Raw genomic sequence first — 15,729 nt, forward strand, 5'->3', positions numbered from 1 at the left:
GTGGTTATTGTTTCACAGTCTGTCTCGCTCGCTCGCTCGCTCTCTCTCTCTCTTTAACAGTGCTTGCAATAAGTTTGTTGCCGATTTATAAACAGTTTTACAGCCGCAACATTGTCGCTGCAAGTGTGCGCTCAACATCAAGTGGAGCCTGATATCCTTATAAGATATGCAACTTATTATGATAGTAAAGCGCATTTTCACTACAAAATTTATTGCCAATCTCGAAATCTCAATGTTTACGATGGCAACAATGCTGCAGCTGAGTGCATTTAATGTATAAGCTCAGATAAATAAGTTCCATAATTTGCGCTTGCTTTAGCGCAATCAATGCCAAGCTAAGAGTTTCGATTTTTGTGTCTAAATGAATTATAACGAATGGTAGCTACCCTAATATACATAATCATTATTATTTATGCACTTTAACAATAAACTGCAGTCTTAGATATTGTGCACTTAACTATGCAGTCTTCATTCTTATGCATCCAGCTAATAAAATGTTTTCAGCTACAAGTAAATATATAATAAAAACAGCTAGCACTTTTGTTAAAATTAAATATGCATTTTTTATTGATTACCAGCACTTTATTTTCCAGTCATTGCTGCATTTGCATCGAAAAGTGCATAGCATAGAAAATGCCTGTGCAAAATTTCGCGCAAAAGCGTTGCATTTATTTAATTATTTATATTTTCAACGTATAGCTAAAAAAATGCATTAAAAGAATTAAGGGTAAATGGCATAAAGTGGGGAGAAGGCCATTAAGCAAGCTGTAGCTGCTTTAATCAGAATGCAAAAACATTGATATTTAATTTGTGAGTTTTTAATTATAAAAAAATACGCTCTCAATTTAACGAACTTAATTATAATTTTCAGAGTTATATTATTGCTCAGCAGGCACAGACTGTCTTATAAATTTAGTTCAACACAAAAAACTAATCAATTTGCATTCTCAAGCAATTCATTGAGGCGTAGACTAAAGTATAGTTAGTATAAAAATTAACTTTAAAGAAATATTTTTGTTCTACGCGCTGTCACAATTATGGCTAATTATGATTATGCTGAATGAGTTTTAATTTAAGATGCATGCACAAATTAAAAAGTCAAGCTTTCATTAACTAAAAGTCATGACAAATATTATAAATAAATTCTAGACATAAACGCTCAGCAGCCAATGTAATTATTATTTTCAAGTTCACTGTGTATTAATAAATAGCCTAAGACTATCGAATATTTATCATATATTTGCTACTATTGTTTGGCAAAAGCTCAAATGTTTAGCTTGGTATTTCAATTTATTTTAGTTTGCTGCCAAGCCCAACAAAAAACATTTCCAATAAACAACCAAGTCCTTAAATTTCAAAGATGTGCACAATATTATAAGTAGTTGATTATATATCAACTTGATAGCATAGAAAATGCTGCTGCTTTCATCAATTCACATTAAAGTTTGGCCTGGCTGCTCTTATTTATGTCAAAGTAATAATTATATTTCATTAAAGACAATTTGCTAGGTAGAGCCAAAGAGAGGGGGAGAGAGGGAGAGAGAGATTGTGTGTGCACTTTTAACGTGATTTGCCGATATGAAGACTGTGCTGCAAATTGTCAGTTTGCATAACTGGTAATTTGATTGTTATGTTGTTGCCTAGCAGTGCGCAGCTGGCAGCAGTAACAAGAGCAGCAGCAAGAAGAAGAATGTTCTGGCTGTGGAAACAGAGCTGGCTGGCTGGTTGGTTGGCATTGGCTGCTCTGCTCGAATATGTCTGCCCTGAAGGGCCATAGATATTTTAGTCGCAATTTCCGTTATGTGCATTGTACAGACATGTCGCTGTCTCTGTCTGTGTGTGTGTGTGTGTGTCGCTGTCTAATGCAAATTGTTGCTAAAGTCACTTCGCTTTTGTAATTTCATAAATTGCGTAATTGCATTGAAGTGTGTGGGGGGGGGAACTATACTCGGAATTATATCTGTGAGCAAATCGAATGCAGCAGCGAAACTCAATAGTCGCCTCTATCAACACAGCAGTAGCTGCAAGTGTATAAGTGTGTGTGTGCGTGTGTGTGTGTGTCCTTGTTTTTTCATTATGCATGGACTTGATTGGGCTTGAGTAGCTGCTGGCTGGCGCTGCTTTCAACTTGTTGAATCAACATAAATAAAATTAACGACATTCACAAGTTGCCTTTGAGCGCAGCAGCCAGACCAGAGCAGCTTGCCAATCATCTTGCTGCCTGCTGCAAAACGCTGATTAGCCAAAATTCAATTTAGCTTAGAGCCAACAGCTGCTGCTGCTGCCGCGTTGGTGCATTGCATAAGCAAATCGTCAATAGGCAGCATTGCAGTTAAGATTAAGAATCTTATTCAACTCGAGTGTGTGCTCACACATTAAATGACGCTCAACTGCGCTAATTTATGGCAATTGCGTAATGGCAGCAAGATCAGATTACCTTTCGTTATATATAGCAAGCAGCTAAATCAATTAACAGCAGCTGCGTTGCATAGCAGCCAGCTTTCGACAGAAATCACAAAGCGCTCGCTCACTCGCTCGCTGTAATCGAAAACAAATCAACGTCGCTGTTATTAAGCTGGCCACTCCCTCACCACACCCCTTAGCAACGCTCACACGCTCGCTTTCGATTACTTTTAGATGCCTGTGGGTTTCGGGCAACGCGCACGTGGTCTACGTGCTTAGTTTTCAATTCAAATTGAAAAATATAACCAAACACACATGCATTTATACCATATAGTATGTATGTGTGTGTATGTGTGTGTGTGTGTTACTAGAAGCTGAAAACAATTGGCTGCTGAGCATTGCATACACCTGTGTATATTGTTAGAGCGAGACAGCGCTAGCCAACATTTCAGTTTATTTGCTCGAGCGTGCCAAATGTTAGACAACTTTTCAAACAACGCGCCACTTAGCCACATGTATGTGTGTTTGCTGGGTCAACAGCAGTCGTAAATTTGCGGCAGCGCTGTCCTTGAACAGGACATGCTGCTGAAATTGATCAGAAATCAAGCGCATTGAAAATTTAAAATGTGCAAACGAGAAGCCGCCAGTTCGCTTTGAGACCCGGTACACTCAAATGTACAGACGGTCTTTTAAGCTAGTCGCATGCATTACACTTGCTTACATATATTTATTATTTTTATGTTGCTAAGCTTAGTATTATATTTCTAACAATAAGCACGAAAATAAAATTTCAAGTATTTACATTTTTTTTTCGAATTTTTATAGATAAATTTTTAAATATTTTGCTAAGTGTGCAGCGCAAATATTAAGCTGTGTGCATCTTTTTTCTTTGAATTTAAGTGTTCATTTAAATTTATACTTTTATACTACTTTTATTTGAATAAAAACAAAATGTTGACTTGAGCTATTAAAAAAAAATTAATTATTTGATATTAAATGATGTTAGAGCAAGATGAGAGCAGAAACGAAATTTCTTCTAATTTACTACGCTTAACTTCAGGCCTATGTAACGGGTCTGCTAATGTCGACTGCGCCCGACTTTGCGCATTTTGTTTTTAGTGCTGTTCTCTTGCAAACTCAAGGGCCAATTAAATACTCTTTGAATCTTAACGTATTTATTTTGTCTTGCTTGCATTTGCAGCAAGTGGTTTTTATACATTTATTTACGCTTTTTAACTACCTTAGTCTCTCTCTCTCTCTCTCTCTCTTTCGCTCGCTTGCTCTGTCTCTCTTTGTTTTGAGTGTAAGCTGCTGCTGACAGCTATCATTTCGCCACGCTGGGCTTGGGCTTGGACTTGGGCTGAGGCTGGTGGGCAGCAGCCTTTAATGAGCTGAAGCTGAAGCGCGCTGAAGCACTTGAGACAGCGGCAAAATTGATTGATTGATTGATTGATTGATAGCTAGCCAGCAGCAGTGAGAGCGCAACGAAATGTAATGTAATCGTCATTGGACACAGCGAGCCCAAAGGCAATTCATTAGCATAAATTACCCGCAGCGCTCACTTCCTTTTCCTTTTCCACTTACACCATAAGGAGCTGCAACGTTCCACATTTAAGCTACAGTTAGAGTCGCCTTGGCGCGTCCTGTTGCACTCGTTGCCTGTGATTGATGATGCTAGCAGATAATCATTTATAAGACGCATAAATGTTTACTCAAAGCTCCGCACCGCACCGCACCGGACCGGACTGGACTGGACTGGACCACAAACAAGATTCTAAGCGAGAGATTTGCCTTTACAGATTTTGCGATTTGGTTGCCCCATCGTTGCAGCAGATGCGCTTGAGGTCGTTGAAATTATGTGTGGCCAATGAGCATGAGCATAAGATTGCCAGCAGTTCTGGAATGGGACTGCGATGGTGACTGCCACTGGGACTGGGACTGGGTTCTGGGAACTGGGAACTGGGAACTGGGAACTGAGTAAGCTGACGGCCTGTCAGTTGCAGCAACGACTAATGTCTGCCACTGTCAGTGCTGCCAACACTCCAGAAATTTGCATTGCCAATGGGCGTTGCCCTTATCCACAGTTTTACACGCGTACACAATCGAATTGACTTTAAAAGGCTGCACAAGCTTCAATAGTTTAAAGGCTTTAACTTTATTGCAAAAGTGGCTCACAACTGACAAACATTTTACATATGGAGCCATCAGTTGAAGATGACAATAAAGACAATTAAATATAGAAACTCAAGATCATGAAACAATAAAGAAATTTCTGCTGCTATATTAGCAGAAATCAAGCCAATGCTATAGCAGGCATACAATTTAATAGCCGCTTATTAATTAAAAAAGCTTTTCAATTAGTAAAAAAAAAAACAATATTTGATTGCGTGGAAATTGAGTGTAAAATAAAAAGATAAATCAAAATTATATTATATATTGATCTTATTAGCATTTGAATAAAATTTCATAAATTGCATTTGTGCCATGTTGCGTAAACAATTTGTAGAGGATTAAATAAATACTGATGAGAGCTGAAAAAATTATATAAATGTGTTCACAAAATTATAAAATTATATATTATAAAAATTAACATTTATTGAAATTCAATTTTCAAGTGAAGATTACTGCGCTCAAGAAATGTTAAGTAATACACAATTGCACTCCTTAATTAAAGTCTTGCGCTTTATTAAACTCTGATTTAATGGAAATCGATAGATTGGTTAGGAAGTTACTGCGATCAACATTTTTTATTTTATATCAACGAAAATGTCAGTGAGTAAAGTTTTAATAAAAGAAAATATTGTTATTCATTGTATAGACAAGTAATTTCGATTTGGGGACCTTAAAGCTGAAATAGAAAAGCTTTTCAAATATTTAAGGACATCTAATTTGCTTACTTGGCTAAATATAAGTATCAACAGAATATTTTAGATATATCAGAATCAGTGAAACGTTTTCAACGCGTTTAGAATGTAATAAAACAGAATAATTTTAATATAAAATGGTCATTAACTATGTAACTAATGACTACAAGAGAATCTAAAGCAGCCTTTTCATGAAATCAAACTCAAACTAACATCAATTATGTAGGTAACTTAATACTTTGATTTGAGTTTGATTTTGATGCTTAAGGTTCTCTTGGATACGGCGCTGCAATTAAGTTTTATAGTTCACTAACTAATTAGTTCAAGGGTCATTTTACAAACAGTTGTTCTATTCAGTGAATGGCTAATCAGGTTGAACAGACCTCAGCTGCATTTACTAACCGATATAATTTACGACTGACTGAATAAGTTCAGTTAGAAAATTTGAGCTGGCGCTGGCGCTGAATGGCACCAACTCAACTTCAATTTGGGTGCTGTGCCAATTACAGAGTGAAAATTTTTAATTAGCTGCACACACACACACGCACAACACACACAGATGCGTCATGTTGCATAAATTTGAACGCGTTGCGTATACGACGCGTATGACAGTCGGCTGACAAAAAGAAATTAACAGTTGGCTTCCAACTGATGTCGTGTTAACTAAGTGCACACACACACACACACACATGCACACATGCGATATATTGCAACATTATATGAGGTAGCAAGCTCAGCCATGTGCATAAATCATAAAAATCATATAGCCCACAATTCGCATAAAAAATAAAGCTACTGGCTATAGCAACTGCAATGTGTCTGTGTATTTGTGTGTCTGTGTATTTTGTTAAGATAACTTCTAAAGTGCCGTCAGGTAAGTTGCATTGCATTGCGCGTTTACGCGTTGACGCATAAAACGTAAAGCGTTGCACGCTAAATTGCGCAGTGCAAATAGCAAAGCGGATTTACTACTGAGTGCACTCAACTCAACTCCACTCACTCGCTCTTGCTCTCTCTCTCTCTCTCTCTCTCTCGCTCTCTCTGTCTGACCCTAGCTAAAACAAATACAACAATAATGCGCCAACAGCAAACAACAAAGTCGCTGCCACAGCTAATAGCAGCACTTCCAACAACAACATTTGTTGCATGCAACATGAGTTGCATATATCATTGCACTTTTGCAAATGGTTTGGAATTTCAAATCGCATTAGTTTAGTTATTCATTTAAATAACAGCAAATCGAATCTGACTGCAGCTTGCCAAAATCTAAACTTGGCCATTGTCCAATTAAAGTTCATGACTGCAAGCTGAATGCTATAAAGATATTTGAAGCAACAATTCCGAGAGTTTATAGAAAATCCATTTAAACTTAAAGCTTATATACTTTATAAGTATTAAGCGAATGAATCAGTTTTCTAATAGCTAAAACCACAAACAGTAAAACTAAATATAGAAAACTAAATTAACAGTATAAGTGAAAGATTATATTTCTATGTCTAGAATCTACTCCAAGTAAAAATTAATGCATATATTATTATTGATGTTATTCCTATTTACTAATATATTGCATATAAGTTTCAAATGAGAAGTGAGCAATGGGCAATTCAAATGGGTTGACTAAGTTCGGCAGCCAGATGAGCAATTATCCCCAAATTATAACTTGACTACGCCCATGCAAACAACTTATGATTTACAGTTATACATATGAATGAAGTATGTTCGATTTATCTATGACAAATCCAAGTATTTTCGCTTACTTGTTTTCAAAATACTTATTTTGAATTTCCACACGATACAAAATCGAATAATATAGTACATTTTTTATATATACTATATAAAATTTAGTTAAAAATCACGCTTTATAATTCTTATTTTAAGTTAAAATTTCTTATATAACTTTTATTCTGCACAAACTAATTCAGAAAATTTACTCAATAGACTCAGAAGCCAATCAGGCTGAGATCCGTAAGTGTAATAATAATTTGCATATGAAAGTATCTGACTCATATTCAAATGCTGAGATTGAGTGTAATGAAAATGTTTGCATTTTTTGCTTACTGCAAAAATTGAAATCTTGAATGAACTGTGCCATATTTGCATTCCATTCATTATACATCACACTGACGTTGCACGCACACTTATAGGCAAAAGTATTCATACAAGCCGGAAAAATACTTCGATATAAAATTCTAAGATTGAAAATTGCTAAGTTGAATGGATACATGTGTTGCTCTAGGATATTACTACAATTAAAATAAATAATATATTGTAAGCGAACATATTTTCAAATACACTGAAGTGTTTATCGAAAAAGCTCACGAAAAAGTTACGAAATGCTCCATAGTACCAATTGTTGCTCAAAATACTTTCGCCCAGAACTGTTGCGCATTTGTTGCGCCAAGTCTATTTAATATTATTCTCATTAAATTTCTGGATTTCCTGCTCGTTGCCTCAAAAGATTTGCCGACCGACCGCCCATATCTGTAAGACACACACACACACACTAACGCGACTTGGTTTGTATGCAACTAACATTGATTACGCCAAATGTTTCCGTTCCAATTTGGGAGCGCATCATGTTTGTTTGCTTGTGAGCAAGTGACCTTGACTGAGTCGAACGCCGAGGTTCGTCGCTCAGTGTCGCCCTCTAGTGCTGTGATTGTAAACATGCGTTGAATATTATTTAATTGAATTAGTTGGAGCATGCCCTGCTGCTCATACATTTATTATACATATTTCAATTGCAGTCGCGCCCGCATGCATTTGAGAAGAGCATCAGCTAGTCGGATATTGTCCCGTTTGGCGTTTGCACAACGTGTGAAGTGAATCAGCAAGCGCAGCAGCATTGCAGCAACAAAAACATATAAAAAGAAATGACTCACAGATGAGGAGAGCAGACACTTTGTTCAAGCATTCTACACATGTTTATATGTTTTGATATTTATTTTAATGCTGTTTATGCTTAGGCACTGAAGGCCACTGGAGCAGGTCGAAATCTGCAGAGAGCGAGAGAGCGCGCGCGAACGTTGCGGATCCCACAGCAGATAAGCAGATAAGCAAAGCGCTCTACGCACTCGATAATTGTTATGAAGAGCGCGAGAGCACGCAGCAGACATTGCACAATGGACAATTGGGAATATAATTGTGAACAAAATTTAAACTCTTTTGTTTGTTGACAAGTGTGGCATATATATACATACTAAAGTTCAATTTAAATAAACACTAATACTATGTCGTAGCATTTTAACTACACATTTTGATAAGCACATTTATTTTATTTTGCACATAAAAACGTCGCAGTTGCTCCACAGTATAGTGTAGCGTAACAGCTTTGGAGCTTCGCAGCTGTATGCGCGCTCCCGCTCTCTATCTCTCATTCTGTCGCGCTCGCTTGCTTTGGGGCTTGTTCACTGTTTTCGGCTCTGGCATTCTAAGTGTTTCTGTTTCTGTTTCAGTTTCAGTCGCTGCGCAGTCTTTGCCATTGGCACTTCGTATTCGCTACGCTCGCGTGCGCAATGTGAGCATTTGTTTATTTGGTGGTTATTTTTTTACTGTTTTTTTTTTGTGCTGTTGTTGTTGCTGCTGCTGCTGCTGTGTTGTCACTGCTAATTGTTGTTCGCTGGAGAGCAGCCTATTGTTTTGTTTTGACATGTCCGCCAGCCATGGCAACGATCGCAAGTATTTGCGCAGCATTGAGGGTCTGTCCAAGATCACCTGCTTGGTAAGAAGAATGACACGCCCTCTCACATACATACACACACACAAGCAATTATATGTATGTGTATTGGTTATACAGCTGTGCGGGTTCATTGGATTTCTATGCATTGTATGCAGCTCGGTGCGCCTGAGCAACTTTCGTGGCTGCTTCTACTTGGTCATCGTGCTGATTGGATTTGGAGTAACGCTGACGCTGCTGCTCAGTCGCTACCTGCGCTGCGGCCAGAGCTGGCAATGCAATATGTCACGCTGGTCGCTCAGCACGCACGCCGCTCTCGCCTTGGGTCACTTTATAGCCTCCGGCCTGGTGCTCTCACTCGATATTGGCGCATACACGGCGGCAGCGGTGAGTTGATTTTTCTCATAAAAACCAGCTTGTTATTCTTGCTGCTGCTGCTGCTGCTGCTTTAATTGAAGCTTACGTTCTTCTTCATCTTCATCATCATCACATTCTTCTTCTTCTGTTTTGCGCAGTTCTTCGGCCTGACTATATTCAGCATTAATGCCCTGGAGGGCTATGGCAGCTATCGCCGCAGTCGGCAGCGAGATGTGTCCACACAAACGGCTTAGTGGTGCCCGTCCCTAAGCTCCCTCCCAGAGGCTGTGTCATCGCTAGTATCAAAATGCATATGTGTGCGTGTGTGTATAAAATAATAAAAGAGTCTGCTGGTTAAGCCAAAAGTTGCAGCGCTTTATCTAATATACGATAAGCAGTAGGTCAGTCAGTCAGTCAGTCTGTCTTATCTCTAACCAAACGAGAATGAGAGACAGAGAGTGAGAGCGAGAGAGAGAGTAAGAGCGCACGTTATGTCACAAGCGCTGCCTAAAAATCATTTGTAAATGCGGGCTCAGCCGACTGCTGTATACGCTATATGGCAGATTAACTTTCCAAAGAATACAAATCTTGACTTGTAAACTGTAAAACTGTAAAAATCAAATATTTATTTAAGCACTCAACACAAATTTATGCAATAAATGTAGCTTTAATTTACTTAAAATTTATATAAATTGTGATGCAATTAAAATTTGCTTATTGTGTTTTACTTTCAGAGTCAGTGCGCTTTATTGTTATTACTGTTGTTACTTTGATGAAGTCTTTGCTGTTTACCTTAGTCTATTTATAGCTAGATTATTTATGTTCTTTTGTTGTTGCTGCTTTACCAAGTTTTCCAAGCTAAATTTATAAAGTTTATGAACTTGCGCCATATCTCGCTGCACGCCGCAGGCGCAAAGACAGAGTTTAAAAACAGCGCCACCCCCCACAGCCCGCAGCAGCCACGAAGCTACAGCTAAGAACAGCAGCAAGTTATTTAGATAAATATTAAGTTGGGAGTCGAGCTTCAAGTCCTTGAACCTCAAATGTGTTCGTGTGCAATCTAAATTTGAATTAAGCTACATGCAATTGCAATTGATCAAAAGCGTTAGTTAAGAGTCCTATACATTTATATACAATATATATTTTATACTATTATAATAATATAATATATATATATATATTATATATATGTATATATGGTGAGCATGATTCATAGCTAAATTGGCAAGTGACAGGGCGCATTGCCCAAATTTGTTGGGCGTGACTTCGGGCTCGCTTGACTTGGGTCGTAATCATTACTCATGCGAAGCAGTCATACTACTTGGACTACTGCTCTATGTGTTCATAATGTAAGTACTTACAACCCCCAACCCCCCTATTACCACCCCCTTACGTTTTCTGCTGCCCACTTGGTTCATGTTGCTCATGCAAGTCACGCAGTCTGAAATTAATTAGTCCTGCTGCCAGTTTGGCAGTCCGCAAATGGATGCGTGTCTATATAGCCAACCCAGCCCCCGCCCTTGCACCCTTTAACCCCTTGTTGCCGTTGATTATGATCCTAAGCAGTTGACAATGTAAATCACGCCAAGTATTTAATTAAATAATCATGATTTATTGCAGTGTCCATAAATAATGCAAAAACTAATGCAAATTCACAAATTAATCTGGCACTAAACAAATGAAAGGCTCATGTTGCATGCTGCATGTTGCAGGTTGCATGTTTATGTTGTTAGGGTCAAGTTTGCCAATCCAGCTTTTGAAACTTTTCAATCAAATTACGAAGTACAGTAAGTGCTGCCTAAGCAGTGCCACATTATGAGTTTACTGAATACTTTTCCTTATTTATTTGTTCAACTTAAGCACAAGCGTTAACTATTAAGCGAATACAGTAAACACTCTGTATACTTTTATATACATTCTATTTATATATATTTTACATACTATATACTTTTATACATGCAATCCTAATATTTTTTAATAATAAGATAATAATAAGATTTTATTTCTGATATCATAAGAATACTTTAACTTAAAACTTCATATTTCTTTATAATGTACTCTTTTTATTTTAGAAACTTAAGATTCGAAATTTATTTTAAATATATTAATTGCTTTAAGTTTACGCATTTTTACTACATTATAATTAATTTTTTGTCGCCAACTTTTTAATATTCTTAGTAAGTTTTACTTTCCATATTTTATTTATTTATTTTATAATAATAATTTCAGCAAGCCAAAGAAAGCAATTGATAAAATACAATATATATTAATACAGTCTTGCTTAATAATGATTTCAATTCACTTATCTATAACTGAATAATCTTAGAAATATTCTTGTGCATATGAATAAACTTACTACTATTGCTAATACTATATATTTTAAGCTGCGCACTTATCGAGTCTGCACTGTCTTGTGCATTTGAAATTCAACACTTTGAATAATTAAACAGTTCAGCCTAATGCAATTTTACACTCACACACACACATCCATAAACGAGCTCCGGCTATTTATGAAACTTAATATAATGCTTTTTGTTTTCTTTGTGTTTTTTTTGTATTTTGTCGAGTTGTGGAAATAGTTTGCCTATTGCGGTCTTAGAATTGATTTATTTGTAGTAAGGGCAAGTTCTTGCGGTAACTGCTTATGTAAATGAGTAATCAAAGCAATATGCTTGATTGCATGGCAAATAAAAAATGAATAAAGTGCCGTTAAACAAGCAATGTTATGTTTATGTCAAATTGCTGCTGGTCGAGGCTTGTTTTCAAATTAAATTTTAATGCCCGTTGCTTTATTACATGCAAACGCATTGAAAGAGAATTATTCGCTTGAATGTCAGAGCTTTGGGGCGTTGAAATTGATAGTAAAAAATTGTATTAAAATTATATTTTGTTTTTTTTTTTATAGCAGCTAGCAGCGTTTTTAATTGAATGTCAGCATGCATTAAAGAATTTCTTTTTTGCTATCGCAAGCTGTCAAATAAACGCAGAAACTTGCAAATCGATGCAAGCCTGAGGGTCTCAGGGCCAGGGTCGGGGGCAAGTGGCAAGGTCGGAGTGCAAGCGAGGGTTGCAGCAATTGTTTAATTAATGAAATCATTTTCAAATCAACAGCGCATTTAATCAAAGTGCTCTGCCCCGCCCCCCAGCCGCCCACTCACTTGCGATTTGTTTGCCTGTCTGCGGCCATTTGTCTTGACCCGAACTTTGTGCCGCTGCGACAAATGGCCAAATGGAGCGTGGCTAAGTGCGGCCAATCGCCGACCGACCACAACCATGAGCCGCCCAAAAATAACAGAAAGCAGTAAAAGCAAACAGGATATGAACGCGTTTTGGTTTCCTGCCGTCAACTCAGTGATGCGCTTATCCCTTTTGCTCGCTCATCCTTTAATTTGATATGCTAAATTAATTAGAGCAATTGCTTGCAATTTATGTGCGCCACATTAAACTTTGCCACTTGCCCCTCTTGTTTGTTCATTTGCTACTCTCATTGTTTATTACGAGCTTATGCCGTGTTGAAAGGTAGCACAGCTTTTATCATAGATAAACAACTTGTTTGATAAATACGCACTTGCTGTTTATTTTGCCATTAAGCCATATTTATCGCATATTTGCCGACGCACATGGAGTTTGCTTTACTTTTCACTAAAGAGTTAATAGTCAGTCGTTTAAAAAATTTAAAAGTAACTTTGGCAAAAGCGTTGCTTAGCGCTGACAACAACCAAAGCGAGCATGAGCTTGCGACTTGGATTAAGATGCATGTCTTTGCTATTAGCAGTGTAGCAAAGTTAAGACAACAACCTACTAAGGAAAATACAAACCGAAAGTTTGGCCATAACTAACTAAAAAAAAAAAACAGAAATACATTTCTACAAATTATTTATAGTATAACATTAATATAGTATAATTCAAATGATTTCCACGAACACCATAAATACCGTCCATTTCTTTTTCGCATACAACACATCTAGGCAGCCAAGGAAAAAGTCATTATTTCATCTTTGTCGGCATGTGTGAGAATTTTGCTTAGGTACTGCAGCTCAGTCTTATATTTTTAATTTTCCATCCGTCTCTCTTTGAACATAAATTATATTCATTTATTACACTTATAGGACATTAGCTTTTATTTTTAAGCTGCAGGTGGACATAAGTTTGCGCTACAAACTAAATTAATACAGTATATACATAAGTATAAAGATTATATATATATATATAAATATATATATATATGGGTCAAAGCCCACTTCTTTTTTATATATTATTATGATATTCATGCCAATGCGTTGTCAATAAATTTGTCCATCACTATTTCTTAATATGGCAAACTCATATTAATTTGCAAAAATAAAATTATTTTCAAATGAAGTGAGCTCTGACCCAAGTTTCGTTTGCAACGTAGAATTTCCCAAGTTGCAATCGCCCTGTTTGTTGGCTTGTGTCTCAGCTGCACATAGCTTTGAAACTTGGCTAAGCTTACATTATCCAAGCATTTGTTTGAATATACAGCATAGAATTATATATATATGAATATATAGCATATATTTTATGTATATTTTGAATCTAGTGCGCTTTGTCTAGCTTGCTACATGATTTTTCATAGCAAAGTTTCATTTCATCTGAGCTACTGGTTATGTTTTTCCATTAGTTTTGCAGCAATTATGATTTGCACACTGTGTTTGGTTTGAAAATTATTCAATTGGCGACGGGCATGATTGCAATTATATTTCGCCATAACTTCGTTCCCCTTTGCTGAGTGCAAATTTCCTTATGGCCATATATTAGCTAACGGCCCGAGCCCGAGCCCGAGCCCGGGCCTGTGATCATCGCTTGTTTAATTGCGCGCACATTTGGACAGGAGCTGTCGAGTCCTGGCTAATGAATCTGAAATGTTATGATATCTTCACTCCCATTTTTGGGGCTATAATATTTCATGCCGCTTTGGCAGGCAGCCACATGCGTTAGCCAAATTGCAATTGCACCCAGTTGTGGCTAACAAGCTAAACACATTTGCATATGGCCAAGGCAAGGCCCTCTAAATTTATTTATGTTTTTCACACATGTGTGGAGTCTGCTTCACGCATGCGTCTCTATCTATTTTGAACTGTTTTCTCTTTTGATTTAATGACTTTTCGCATCCCGTTGGCAGTTGAATTCGGTGTCGCTGCTTGGATTTGGATTTGGAATTGGAGTTGGACTTGGATGCGGACTTGCCTTGGCGTCGCTCAAAGCAGGAAGCAGACAGTGCTGCCGCGGTGACAACTGTGTAAGTATCTATGTGTCTCTATATATGTTTCTCTCTATTTTCCGAGTGCGTAATTGCTTTTAAAGCCTGATTTGCGGCACGCCTCCCGTCGTCGTCGTCATCATCATCATCGTTGCTGCAAGTCCCAACCCAGTTTTATAATTTGCCAAACGCTATTATCGCTAAAAGCCGCATATTGACTTGGCGGAAGCGTCATTGTGGTTGCCATGTTTCCACAACGCCCACACACACACACCCAGCACACACACACACACATGTAGTAGCAGCATTTGAGAAAAATTGCTGTCGTAGAAGAAAGTTCGATGTGCTTATGCCAAAGTTTACAAAAGAAGTGAGCAGAGTCGACTAAGAAACATTCAAAAAGTTCAGAATATATAACAACTTTTCTCAGCACTCGCTCTTAAAAATATATTTTGTGTAGCTACAAAATTATTATTCAAATAAAGCCAAATATATGAAACAGATTGCTAATATATATAAATTTGATTGAAATCTTTCAGATTTTGGTGGTGGCTAAGAATTTATCCTCAGATTTTTTTTTTGAATATTTGTACATCGACCAGCCGTAATATTTATAGTTCATAATCAATTCAATAATAATTTAAATCAATGATGAATAAAATGAAATAAAAATTACGCCGCAACAATTTTATTTTATTCATAGATTTCAAAAATTGTTGAATTTTTAATTCCAGGTACACTGGATAGCTTGGATCATATTCAAGCAATTTGGACTATTAAAATATATAAATTGCCCAGCAACATAATTAGTTGAAAATGTAAGAGAAATGTAATCAGTTCAAATTCGGCTTTAGGTCGTCCGTATTTTTATGATTTAATGAATCAGTGTCTCCTAAAAATTCTTTTTGACATTTAAACGCAAGCAGCGATTGAAAGTAAAATTTCTAGACGAGTTTGGCGACTATTTAAATATGATTAAAGAGAATAGAATACTCTCTGATATGACGTAGGTACTCTATATATATATATATATAATCGACCAGTGTTAGTAAAGTATTGAAGGACAATTGAGTAAAAGTAATAAATGCGAATTGCAGCAATTTATAAATTTATTTATGTTTTAAAGCATTTAAACTTAAATTATTCACTTTAAGTTGGGTTAGACTTTCAAGCAGATTTCAAATAAAATAATACATTATATATAAAAA

General features: G+C 36.8%; 1 protein-coding gene across 1 annotated transcript; it reads left to right on the forward strand.

Annotated features, from left to right (window-relative positions):
• The first annotated feature begins 8,719 nt into the window (after window positions 1–8,719).
• Window positions 8,720–9,960, forward strand: LOC108605968. Its single transcript, XM_017995788.1, has 4 exons — window positions 8,720–8,784; window positions 8,898–8,988; window positions 9,064–9,330; window positions 9,459–9,960. The coding sequence occupies exons 2-4, from the start codon at window positions 8,917–8,919 to the stop codon at window positions 9,552–9,554; spliced, it is 435 nt and encodes a 144-aa protein (XP_017851277.1). The 5' UTR covers window positions 8,720–8,784; window positions 8,898–8,916; the 3' UTR covers window positions 9,555–9,960.
• The last annotated feature ends 5,769 nt before the right edge of the window (window positions 9,961–15,729 follow it).

Source organism: Drosophila busckii, chromosome X (assembly GCF_011750605.1).
Source record: "Drosophila busckii strain San Diego stock center, stock number 13000-0081.31 chromosome X, ASM1175060v1, whole genome shotgun sequence".
Classification (NCBI taxonomy): Eukaryota; Metazoa; Arthropoda; class Insecta; order Diptera; family Drosophilidae; genus Drosophila; species Drosophila busckii.

What these genes read in the sequence shown, in the direction of transcription:
- LOC108605968 (XM_017995788.1), top strand. Translation starts at nt 8,917, where the DNA reads ATGTCCGCCAGCCATGGCAACGATCGCAAGTATTTGCGCAGCATTGAG. An exon ending in TGTCCAAGATCACCTGCTTG is followed by an intron (nt 8,989 to 9,063) that starts GTAAGAAGAATG and finishes TTGGTTATACAG; the next exon opens with CTGTGCGGGTTCATTGGATT. An exon ending in GCGCATACACGGCGGCAGCG is followed by an intron (nt 9,331 to 9,458) that starts GTGAGTTGATTT and finishes TGTTTTGCGCAG; the next exon opens with TTCTTCGGCCTGACTATATT.